The sequence below is a fragment of the Limulus polyphemus genome, unplaced genomic scaffold (genome assembly GCF_000517525.1).
Source record: "Limulus polyphemus unplaced genomic scaffold, Limulus_polyphemus-2.1.2 Scaffold69, whole genome shotgun sequence".
NCBI classification, from domain to species: Eukaryota; Metazoa; Arthropoda; class Merostomata; order Xiphosura; family Limulidae; genus Limulus; species Limulus polyphemus.
In genome coordinates this window covers 160,648-174,332 of record NW_013665679.1, presented here as the reverse complement: position 1 = coordinate 174,332, position 13,685 = coordinate 160,648, and the positions used below count along the sequence as shown (strand labels likewise).

The 13,685-nt window shown below is 34.8% G+C and overlaps 1 protein-coding gene across 2 annotated transcripts in view; it reads right to left on the bottom strand.

Annotated features, from left to right (window-relative positions):
- LOC106465641 (E3 ubiquitin-protein ligase arih1-like) overlaps window positions 1-13,685 on the bottom strand; it is a 72,754-nt gene that overhangs the window by 47,721 nt on the left and 11,348 nt on the right. For both annotated transcript variants that reach the window (XM_013925879.2, XM_022393923.1), the window contains exons 4-5: window positions 12,431-12,502; window positions 1,069-1,161 (exon numbers count right to left, since the gene is read on the bottom strand). In XM_013925879.2, the coding sequence (XP_013781333.1) occupies window positions 1,069-1,161; window positions 12,431-12,502 (165 nt within the window). The remainder of the gene's footprint in view (window positions 1-1,068; window positions 1,162-12,430; window positions 12,503-13,685) is intronic.

Below are 13,685 nucleotides of genomic sequence, written 5' to 3'. Positions count from 1 at the left end.
ACTTATTGGAGCGGTGTGAATAAAATAGAGAAAGGGGATGCTTAGAGGAAATAGGTCACATTTCTCACACTAGGGAGAAATTCAGGATTTTGTTTAATATTGCCTTATAAAATCAAAAATTTAAAACTTATACACTATTAAAATATGGATTATTAACAATAAATTTATCCTATACTAATTGATATAACTGTTGGTGTAATTTATGTTTTGAATGTAAGTCACTAATACATCGTGACATGTGCAGTAAAAGATGGCAGTGGCAATACAGTTAAGACAGCCCAACTGAAACATTATTCTACAGTACATGAAATTTTGAACAATATATTTTGATTAATATTGCATTCCATAGTCAAAAAGTACTTTTTATTATTTTTCCTAATTATATAATAAACTGTCATGAGACAGTTTTGTCTTTATATGGATGATCACTGAAGCTTACAGACCAGTGTGTACTAACTATCCTCTTTTACAGTAAACTAGTAAGAGAAAAACACAAAATCTGCAGAACTTGTGTATATTAAAAAAGGAAAACAAAACTGAAGAATTCTTTTTACATAACCACTATTTTTTATTCATTACGAATACAGGTCAATAGTTTAACACAAGGATCTGATAACAGAATAAAAAGATAAACACAGGAGAAGCATATCCAATACACAAAATTTGTTCTGTTCAGTTTTTGTTTTTCTTGGCAAAAAAAAACAGTTTACTAATTTAAAAGCTTATATACTTCTTCAATCACAGGGAGATTTACATAAATGATAACATAATACACATATTAATCAAAAAAGAAAGAACTGCAGCCAAAATCTAATTGTTCCTAGACACTCATCAGCCATATAAGACACAACACTAATGAGTATTTTGTGACTAACCAATTCTGAATAAATATAGAGACCAACAATCAGCACCATTTTATTCTTTTTTTTAGCTACCATCACTCTAGATGGCAAAGATTTATCACACTGCATACTATTTAGTCAGACAACTATTTTCTAAATTTGAATTACTCAGAATTCATAAAATAAATAAATATATATATATATGTATATTTAATTAGCCTATTACCTGTCCCATTCCTTCTTCTATGATTTTTGTTGTGAGATACTGTGTCCAACATTCAGAACAAAATCGATGACTACATGCTAATCCTGTCATCATCTACAAATAAATATACAGTTGAATTACTTGTTCAAAATACAGGTCTTAATATTATCAATACCAGTAATGGCAAACAACTTATGATATAAACTGGTTACACTCTAGTGGCAGTAAGTGCTCTTATGACCTCAAAAAGTGGATTTCCTTGTGAACTTTTGAAGTATTATATACATTCTTAAGACAATAATATCAGGTCATAGTTTTTTTGCTAAGTGACATAGTTAATTGAAGCATCACCAAAAGATAATCTGGCTTTTATATGTATTAGATTCTGTATCTTCTCTCTAAAGTCCATTGGCCAAATCGAGCATCCAGTAGTGTGGCTAGCAAAAGTAAAGGGAAATGATAAAAAGTGACCATTTATGAAGGAAATCCATATGTGTACTTGGGTAGATACAGTTCAGTGACATATATAAGTAAATGATCCATTGATGAAGTGGGGAATGTATGCAGTCTTTTGTTTGGAAAAAGAAGTTTTATTTACTACTAGCGAAAGTACCGGGGTTTACTCAGGTTACTAAATTGATTTATTCTAGATGACTATGTCAGTGTATGTATTCTGAACCCATTTTAGCATAAAAGTATAACCTATATACTTTTGTTGCTCCTTTAGGGGATGTGGCCTATTTATAAAGGTAATATTCTCTCTGACTTGTCCCCTGATTTTAAACTTAAATAATAAAAACAAATAATATAAAAACAAACCTCTTCAATAAACGGCAACTATAAATTAGAAAACAAAAAAATTTTTTTTAAATTCTGTAGTTTATACATTTCTCTGTATACTTTTAACACATAGGCTCTTAACAAAAATATTAGGTTATACTTTTATTGCTAATAAACATGATATAAATCCATTGTGGGAACACATTATTACCAAAATGCATGCATGCACGCACGCACGTGTGTGTCTGTTCATCTGTCTGTGATTTATATCTATAATTTGTAATATAAGGACCCACTTCTTTTCTATGTGGTTTTCTTGCTTCATTAAAAAGATGTGCATGCACATGAAAGTAATAATACTCAGGTGCAGACCCTCATGGTTCACTTAGTATGGGTGCAAAATTTAAGGTTTCTAGGTTCTTTCCTCTTGGAGCTATGGTGGTCACATTTCTTTTCTATGTGTTTTTTTTGCATAAAAAGGTGCATACACGCATGCGAGCACATACATGGATAAGTAATAATCCCCAGGTGCAAACCCTAAGGATCCACTTAGTATTGGTGCAAAATTTCAGGTTTCTAAGTTCTTTCCTTTTGGAGCTGGGGCAGACATACATACACAGACACTTACGCATGCATGCATGCATACAACTGTGATTTCTATTTGCAAATTTTTTGTGATTTCTATTTCCAAATTTCATGTTTCTAGGAGCTATGGTGGTCACATATTATTTCCTATGTGGTTTTTGCTAGCTTGCCTCACATTAAGATGTGCTTGCACATGGATAAGTTATAATATCCAGGTGCATAGCCTCAGGGTCCACTTAGTATGGGTGGAAAATTTCAGGTTTCTAGGTTCTTTGCACTTGGAGCTATGGCAGTCACATATTCTTTTCTATGTGGTTTTTTTGCTTGCTTACCTCGCAAAAAGATGTGCATGGATACATACGTGGATAAGTAATTATACCCAGGTACACACCCTCAGGGTCCACTTAGTATGTGGTCAAAACTTCAGGTTTCTAGGTTCTTTCCTTTTGGAGTTATGGCAGTCTCTCTCTCTCACACACACATGCAGACATGCCCTTTTATTACTATAGATTGATAACTATCATTATAACTTACATTTGTATAAAATGAAAATTACAAAGTTGGTTGGGTGGTTGATTTGGGTTTTATGGCAGAAAGCACTGAGGCTATCTGGACCAGTCAACTACTTTTATTTCATAAGAGAGCAATAAATTGACCCTATGTGTACAACAAGGTCAAAGTACATATGTTATGACCTTTTAAAGACTTACATTCATAATTTAATTGAACAATTTTATTATCAATGTACAAAAATAAATTTGGCATTAAAACATAATTTATAATTCAAACAGTAAAAATATCTAAGTTTTAATTTCTTAATTACAAAAGGAAATTACGTATCTAAAAGATGCGTTAATTATTTTGTGGACAACTAACATAGTGGAATTTGAGTATAAAATTCCCTCTACTCAGACCCACGTGCTAAATTTCTTGTTTTTATGTATTATTTTTTAACAAAAGTACCTAATATTTAATGATTATAAATTTTCAGTTTATATGATTAAAAATACATCATTTAAATTGCACTAGCACATTGTATGAGTTTCAGGGACTATGAAGTTTGACAGCTCCCATCAAGGCACAAGTTACGACATAATATTCTTACCAATAATGATTCCACTGTAATCTATTGCTTTTCACATATGATGAATACAAAGACTGGAAATAATACAATAAAGTTAAAAGCAAAAAGATGTCAAAAGGTTACCATGAAGATACTTAAATTGAAGATCTGGCAATTAATGACGCATTAAAAGCAAAAAAGCCATTACTCGTTTTATTTCACACAAGCTGAGGTACCCATTCTATGTCTGGGTTATGAAATAAAAAAATTTTTTAGGTGGATGCTATGATAAATAACAGAAAAATCCTAACTTCCACACAATTTATTTATAACATATTATTACAGTGTTCATTATTCACTTTGGGGAGATACAGAAAAGTGTCCGGATCCCATCAGATGGCTGCTGTAAAGGTCTTTTACTGGAGAATGCAATGTGTGTCTATGAAACCTGTATCTAAAATCCAGCAAGAGTGAGCCAAAGAAGTGGGCAATCACTTCCCTGGTGCTTTCTTTTTCTGTGATTGGACAGTTGAGTAATTTTAATAACACAAAATATCTCTAGTGGTCTTGCAGAATACCCGATCTAGCAGAGGTAGGGTGGATGGGTTGATTGCTTTCCATAACACCTGACCCAATGAAGATTTTGGAAATAAGCATACACTGGAAGGCAACACCGGCAATCTGGCAGTATCCTATAAGAGGGAAGATGGTGAGACGATGGTAATGAAAACGAAAATGTACTTTTCCTTCTCAAAGATGGGGTGGAGTTTTATTGAAGAGCAGCAACCTGAGGGAGTCAAACTCCAGCAGGAGACAAAACAGCCAGATGATGAAGATAATGGAAGTTGAACATGTATGGATTTGTCCAGATGCCAGCTTGAAGGATTTCATACAAGGGTCTGCAAAAGTAAGTGCAGGTAAGTGAGACAGCCGACTAATCTGATGCAATGAAATGTGAAAGATCAATCACCCTTCTGAGTTGCCAAAGTCTTAGGGAAAAAAACCTAGTCTGGGTAGAGGAACAAATAAGTACACTGAAAGAGAGTGCAGGAAGCACAAATGGCATAAGAAAGAAAGAAATGTCTTCAGTGAAGGAAGGATCAAAACAAAATGTAGCAGACAGAAACAGAAAAACCTGACAGGAATGGGAGAGGCAAGATGTAGTTGATAAAACTACCTGATAACCAGCAATAGTGGAAACCAACAATCCATAGTCAAAAAATGATGTGAAAAAGGTTAAAAGATGGCCCAGAGGAAGTGAGTGGCTGATGGACCAACATCAGAAATCCCACCACTTCTATTAATAGATGGACTAAGTTGAAGGAAAACAGGAATGGAATAAGAAAAAGGCTACATGATTGGAGAGTCCAGCCCTATGGGCAATGGACTAGACAAATTCCAATAGTGAAGAGAAAGGGACAACAAAATCCTGGATGAAAGAGAGATGTGTACTTGAAGCAAGAGAGAGCAGGAATGAGGAAGAGGAAGGCCAGGGTGCCAAATAAAAAAGTAGATGAAACCAGGGTTGTGCTGGCCCAAGAGGCACCAACAACAGAACCTTATAAGGAGTGCAGCATATTAAAAAGGGGACACAAGGAGGATGATGAAGAAGAGGATATGCATATAAAAAAAGGTAAAAACCAGTCCTGACTGAGAGCATCAACTGCCAGGGCCAAAGAATGAGGATCACTCCAAGGGTAGGGCCCTAACTGGCCGAGAGGCAACCTGCCACTAAGTTCAGAGCCCCGGCACATGATAAGCCATGAGATGAGCCTGATGAAAATTAGCCCAAAATAGCAGGTGCAATGTGTGGAAGCAAAGCACCCTGGAACGGGTACCCCTGACATCTGATATAAGAACTGACCATGCAATTGTCAGAATAGATTTTGACCAACTGATCCATGAGAAGGAAGAGGAAATGGGAACATGCCTGAAGTGGCAAGAAGTTCAAGTAAGTAGATGTGGAGTGAACACTTGCTCTGGAGCCCATATGCTCCAAATCATGTCATCATTCAGAGATGCATCCTAGCCTAACAGAGAAGCAACTGCGAAATACAGAGGTCCTGTCATGGGGTCAGCAAAGAAATGCTCACTGCGATATTGGCATGGCTAAGCCACCAAAACAAGTCTTCAAAAAGAGACAAGAGGAGTCACATAATTGAGAACAATGGATCATGATAAAGGCTCCATTGTACTTACAATTTCCACTGCAGAAAGCTCATGTGAGTGCTACATGAAGGAATGAGTGATCTGACAGAAGTCAAGAGTCCCTTAAAGTAAAAAAACCTTGTGAGCAGTGTATAAGAGAAGCACAAATCTTAAGAAGACATTCCATTGCTCATAGGTGAGGTGGTGAAGGCTGAGCCTGAGTGAGATGGGAATTGTAGAACATACCCAGATACATCAAATATATGTTGGGTGTGAGAAAAGACTGGGAAGGCTTGACAAGACAGCTTGGCTGAGCATTCTCCCATAGAAAAATGCAGGTGTGAGAGAAGTCCTACAGAAAAGGGGCAAGGATAATAATGGAACCTCAGCCCTAATCTGTGAACAAGGTGGTTAATGCCCCCATGACTCATTTCAATACATAGAACATCAAAAAGAAGAGCACAGAACTGGAAGAAGTGCAGAAAACGTTTGGAGGACAAGGTAATCAGAATGTGTAAAAAGGCATCCGAAACATCAACCTTGGTCATCTACAGTCTGGATGAAAAGAACCGTTGGAGAGAAATTAAACCCTCTGTATGGAACTGATGGACAGTAAGAAACCAGTTGAGAGATGAAAGGTTGCTAACAAACCTCTCAGAGGGGTGGTAAATAAATTAGAGAAGAGGGAAACCAAGGGAACAAATGTCGGAATTTTCATATGAGGGTAGATTGAGATTTTTTCAATATTTCCTTATAAAATTAAGAACTTGAAATGATAATAGAGTAGTTTAATTTAATTTTGAATGTTATTCTTTAAAAAGTCATGACATACACCTAACCAGCCGGTGGCAAGAGTGTTAGGCAGTGACAACAGCTTGATGCCATAAGTCTGGAAACATCTACTGCCTAATCCAGTTAAAGAGAATTGGAATGTGATCAAGATATGCAGGAATGATGAAACAGCATCTCATAATGCACATCATGTGATCTACCTTTGCTGTCACTCAACACAATTTGAACTAAACCACTTTCTAAACCAAACCAAGTATTCCAACTGTAAAGTGACAGCATATGAAAGTTTTCGTTTGTAAAGAGAAGATTCTTCAAATCAGTTGCCAAAAGATTTTTTCTTAAATTGGCCTGATTAAAAAATGCTCCTAATTGTATATATATATTGCATAGATAATGATCAATTTCCAACTTTAAAATAAAAAAGAGAGAGAAAGAAATGACAACTTTAAATGCATTATGATAAAAAAAAAGACTCTCATCTTGCTAGTTGAATTATATAAAATTTATCACCACCCTGCTCAACACACATGCTTTCATCAAATGTGTTTCAAACCTCAGCACTTACACTGTGTCACATTTGACATTTGTCCAGGATCAAGAAATATTAGCTTTTACTGTCGATAAAGACGTATACACTCCTCTGTTAGCTATAGGTGCAACGGAGAGTCAGTTAAAACAACTGCCCACCTCTGTGATTCTTGTTTTTCACCATTTACTTCCTACTTGAAAAACCCAAAATATCTAGTTTTTCTTATTCAGAAGCAATCCAACCAATCAGCCGTCATGTTTTTTGAGCCACAACTAATTTTAAGGTAACTTCTTGGAAGTATGCATATTCATAAGTAACGGGAATGTCAAATGATGAAATGGAAAGTTCCATAGCTGTCCAATTGGTTAGTTATTTTGTAAATATTTGCATATACCTGTTTACCACGTTCAACTTATAGTGGCATCTCCAACAGTGATATCCGCAATTCAAACAACTGACAAAACCCCCTTATTGGAAAGTAATGGGACATTCCAAATTTCCAATTGTTCTGTTTTCATGTGCTCTTCAGCAATCTCCCCAAACAATGAGCTAATACACAGTGTGGTACTAATAGGGAACTACATGGCATACCATCATGCAGAAGCAATCCCACCAATCAGCAATCACAAGGCGTATCATTCCAAGAACTATGTGGGAAAAGTCCGCATAGATCTCTGGCAAGCATACAGTGTGTATTAGCTCTGTGCATAGGGAGCTGTTAGTGACCATTTGCTAAGGTATGGTCCGTAAAGAAATGAGTGTGCTTCACAACATGTGGAGCATTGTTCTGAACCTTCCTTTCATTCAGTGTATCACCTTATGTAAATAAATGAGACAGAAACTGTTTTAACTGATGATATTTTATTATATGGTGAATAATGTTTTGTGCTAAAAAAAAAAGTACAGCATACTGATTGTAAGCGTACTTATGAATCAGAAGATTGTTGTTGTGAATAAAGTGGTCTGGGTGGTGTTATTTTTAATTTCTTTGCAATAAGTTTTCCATTATCGCAACATTTACAAATTTACCAATTCTGATTGTCGTCCAATTATTCAATAATCGACCCAATTCCAATTGCCAAACTGATTATCAGTAAAACAGTGGCTACAATGGCAGAAGAAGCATTCTTTGAGAATTTTGGCAATATCCTGTAGAAATTCCACTTTTTGCCAACTAGGTTGCAAGACTTAAAAATGGGATGCATATTTGACATTTATCTTTTGAATTTTGTTCCAAATGATTGAGGAGCTAGTGGTGGAAAAAGATGCTAAAAAATGAAGTTAATCCAGGATTCCTTCTGGCTTTGAGCATTGGTTTGCCAAGCAGGAGCACTAACCATTTGAAAGGCTGTGCTGTTGGTAAAAGTAAGGTAACTGCAAAACAAATCATAGACTTGTTTCTGGGTCCATGGTGCCTTTTGGTAGTCAAATGTTTTAAGACACCATGGAAAATGAGTAGAAGTGTTAGATATGGTAAGAACAGCTGCCAGGATAATACAATCAGTAACTGCCTACATACAGTTATTAACAGATGGAAGGTTAAAAAGTTAAAAAAGAGTAGTGAATTAGGGCTATTTGGTACTCTCCAGCTTCCACTGTGGCACACGAGTTAGATGGCATCCACTATGGGTAATCTCTCACAGAATGATGGCAAACGATCACTGACACAAATTATTAACCACCTCTCATGAAAAAGAAAAAGGTGAGAAGTGAATAAATGGATGAATCAATGGCAGTAAAAGTCTTATTATGGACATGAAATTATATATTCTCCAGTATTGAAGAAAGAAAGGTTGCCAACTGACAGCAAACACTTCACAGATCAACACCTCCCATCAATCTTTCCATTATCCCAGAGCAAATTGTGTCCATTTAAATCTCACAGGATGATTATAATCAATTATCTTTCCCGGTAATAGGTAGAGAACATAGAATGATGGTATGTCCAATGGAAACATTGACAACAATGGCTTCCAGAGGTTTAGTAAGTTTTACAGTCATGGAGGGTACATGCTGGTCAACCAGCAATGCTACTACTCAATGAGCCCATCAATCACATAACCTGTCCTTTATGAATAAAGAAAACTGCTGAAAGGTGGCAATATCAGGTGTTCTCAGCAAAGTATCCTGTGATAAGATACATACAGGAGAGTAAGAATAAATCAATACCTTGATGTCATATAAATCAGTACATAAGCCTCGACACTTCCAGGGTATCGAAATTACCATTTTCATCTAAATTGTTGAGAAGTTCTAGATGGAGAGCTCTTTTGTTTTGATTTTTTACTACCTTTTACTTTAATATTATAAATAAGGGATCTATCAATCTCCATGGACTCTATTCTGGATTGAATGGGCAGGACTCCATCAAATGGATGGGATTCTGGCAAGGGTGGGACAGAATAATTGTCCTGTATATTATGGACAATGAGAATGGTCCTAAATATCATTGGCAGAAACAGAGATATGGGTATATGTTGAATTATCCACCTATTTGTCCATGAAGGATAAGAGAATTTTTAAATGGTTGAATAAAGACTCTGGAGGTGGAATGGAGACATTGTCTGCATACCCACTATAACAGTGGAACAGTGTGCAGCAACATAACTCCCTCTTGGAAAATAATACACCATATTCCTTGCCTTGGGATGTGAGATGCTAAGCAAGGTTCTTTAAGCTCTGTACCTCTTTCTTAATCTATTTAGTGCATGATCTAAGGTATGAGGAGTGAGAACCATAGCAGCTGACAAAGTGTGAATCTGACAATTGTAGCCATTCATGAATTTTGCCACTACAATGAGCAAAGGTTAAAAAAAAACAATAAGTTGTTTTGCAGTTCAAATAACTTACATTGGCATGTGGGTTTGAAGATGTAAATATTAAAATAAGAACCCTTGTCACCTCAAATATTCCATTTACAAAAGTGAATTACCTGATAGGAAGAATCTCTAAGTAGGTGATATTAAGAAGATACCTCTTGACAGTAACTCACTCTGAAGAATTTAAAGTGCTGTGGAAGGTTACCTTATAGCTGATTCCAATGCCTTTAGCTTCAAGAAGAATTCACTGTCCTGTGATTGTGAGGTTTCAACCAATAAGTCCCCAGATCTTAATTCCTTTACCAACTTTGGTGAGCCAGCAAGACCCTCTAAGCTCTGTCAGATGGAAAAATGGATGTGCCTTAGAAAGATGCGTTTCTGATAATGAATGCAAAATCAAATATTGAAGTAGAGGAATGATAAAAAATGGCTATTATGTGCCTACAGTCTTCTATACATAGTTGTTTACTGGTTATATTTTTCTTGATACTTGAAAATCCACAAGAAATATTTGGTGTTCACTGACCTCAACCACCAGGAAATCATACAAGGGTTGCTGAACTGTCAAAAGTTCAAACACTGAGGACAAAGCAGAAATGCCAGGGTTCCACGGGCATTATATCTAAACATTGGTATAAGAACTATTGTCTATGACAAATATTGAAGATGCCCAATTTTGGCACTCAATTGACTCTAGTTACAACTATGCAGCCAATTGATTCTGCCAATCTAGGGCTTCCCATCCAAAAGAAATCAATAATAAAGTAGTGTTTTGCAGTGACCAGTCACCACATAACTACTAGTAACTGGTCTACCATCAAACAAATAAGTGAATGTTTGCATCCCAAAAAAGGTATGTAGCCTTAGCAAAACTTTCAGTGTGATCCTCTCACCATGAATAGGAATTGGCACAAGGAGAAATTACAGAGAAAACAAGCTTAACTACACTAAAAAATGATCAAAGATATTACTGACTTTGCATATGTCAAAATAAAATAAAATATTTTATTATTATTTCCTGATAGCTAACTCCAGCAAACTTTAGTTATCTTTGCTTCCTGAAATCTAAACATACATTACATTTGGCAATTTAAAGGAATGTGGTCTGACATAAGATCAAATTCTTAAATGTTAACAGTTAACTAATATTTTGAAGAAGCAAACCACTTTAGTTGTAGAAGTATGAATTGATAAGGTATACAACCTGACAGCATTTTGACTGAACACCTTCAATTTACATTGCAGGAGATCTTGCACATACTTGTCAAGTGACATTTAGGCCCCACCTCAAACAACAGAACCACAACAAAGTATGGCCAATAAATGGAAATGAAAGGGCACAAATGTTTGCATGTGAAATGTGCAACAAATTCAAAAGCCAAGTGGGCTACAGAGGGCAGATAATACAACAGGAAACAAAATAATATTAAATGGGCAAAGTGAGAAAGGGAAGCAGAAAAACAAACTAAAGACAGATGAGTGGTGAATGTTGGAGACTTTGACCATGTGTTAGATATAGGATCTAAGTAGTAAATGACAACTGTAATATAATTAATGCTTGATTAAATGCATGCACATGTAGAAATAAAAGACCTGTAAGGCAATTCCTACTAATCAGTCTAGTTGGTAGTAGTTGATTAAACAATTCTCTTCTTGATTCAGTGGGTTATCATCAATCAATAAATACATGGAAAAAATTAAAACTACACCAATATTACATTTTCAGACAAAAGAGCAAAAGTAAACTTCATTAAAATCCATCACATCTTGCAGTTCAGTTGGCTGGTACAGAAGCCACAAGCACAACCATAAAATGCAGCAGCTTGTCCAACTATTTTGCTATATTAACACTCTTAACAAAAAAAAAAAATAGCTTTACTTGATCTACATGGCTATCATTTTGTCAGGAAAATATAGATGAGTTTTAAACAGTGTGTAAATACACTCAATTCAAACCTTATGCTCTCAGACTTTTTAGCATAAATCTGAATCTCTATCACACATAATGTGATGAATATAAATAAATAAAACACATTCCACCTCTGCTGCAGTGCACCTTAGAAATAGTCCACTATATTTCTTCAAAACTACATCATTTTCTGCAAGTGTTTTACATGATAAGTCAGACTGTATTGCATTAAGTTGAATAATGAATATACTTTTTCTCTATGAATATATTTTATAATTTATATCTCATATTTTCTGCTTTCTCCTCTTACTATTCCAAATTAATTTCATCTTTTTACTCAATATTAAGGAAATGTATTAAAATGACAAAAGATGTAATTATCTGTATTATGTCAGATGTCAAAGTGATCTGTTAACAGAAATCTAAGTTTAATATAGCTTCATAATGAATAGTGTTATATTACATATATAACAAACCAAGAAATCCCACATATGTAGTTTGTTTAGCTGTAGTCTATCACCACAAAGAACATACAAGTATGTAGCATAATGCTTTTTCATTATCACAACCCTTTTCTACATGTAGTTACTTTTTATACATATACTTTTTGCTCATACCCAACACCATTTTACTCAACTAAATATTAAGACAAATACAAAATTACCTCTTTCTAATACCAGATAAATATTGTGTCTTATTCACTTTAATGCAAGAATACTACTTAATTATTATGACAGGAAAACAGTTTATGATCTCACCATTACAGGTAACTCTCGTAAACAAATCTCACATTCTTCTGTCATTACAACTCCCGATCTTGTTGCTCTTTGCTAAATTAACATAAAAATATTAAATTGTATTAAACCAACTGTCATGTTTAGTAAAGAACAGAATCTGGTAAAACAAGTTTTGCTGAGAACAACTAATTAAACTTCAGAAATATCTGTTTCATAATTAAGATGTTAAGTCCAGTTTGATTGATCCCTTGTTACTAGTGATCTCAGGGCTTAGTGTCTGAGCCTTTGTTTTATTTATATTAATATGATATGATGGGTGGACATAATTAGCAAATTAGTAAAGTTTGCTGAGGACATTTAATGTTCAGAGATTTCTAGCTATATTGAGGATGTTTAGGTATTACAGAATGACTTGGATAAGTTGGCAAGTCAGAAAAATAATTGGAAAATGGCCTTTAAGTATAGTAAATGCAAGGTAAAACATACGAGTTCTCATACTTTGAATCACATTTTTAATACAGATAAGAAATCACTGAAGAAAAGGATCTGGGCATAGCAGTAGAGAGGTTACTCAAACCACTGGGGCAAATCTCTGCTGCTACAAGCAAAACTAATAGAATATTAGGAATTTAAATTCCAGTAATGGAAGAGTTATTATCTTATGGAAATAGGTTTATGTCATATTTCTCTTGAGTAAAGAAGGGTAAGAGTGATCTTATTGAAGTTTACAATAAAATAAAAGCCTCTGATTTCTTTGTGCTGTATTCTGAAGACAAAACAATGAAATGACACTAGTTTGAGACTACACTGAAGTTCAGACAGTTTTGGTTTTCTAACAGGATGATTGGCTTATGAAATGACTTACTGTCAGCAGTAGTAGAAGCCAGGACTTAAAATAATCTCAAATTGGAATAGATGGTTTCCAGAGAAATAAATGGTGGATTTAGACTGTCAATGCAAGGCTTTGCTGTTCTTAATGTTACATTATGATATTAAACATGGTCCACCTGTTCAAAATTTACAAACATTTAAACTCAGAATCTAATATTGTTTCCTATAAATTTTTAAATAAAGTGCATGTATGTGGCAAATAATTTCTTGTATTTACTTTAACTCTTTCAACCCAGGCTCAGTCCCTGGGACCAACCTTGTAACCATTTTGTGCTTGTTATAGTTTTCATGATATAACTATAACTATAGTGAATGTTAACGAAATTTGGCATTTTATCAGTAAACATTACAATGCTTTCATATGCAAAATATCTAATTTTTTTTA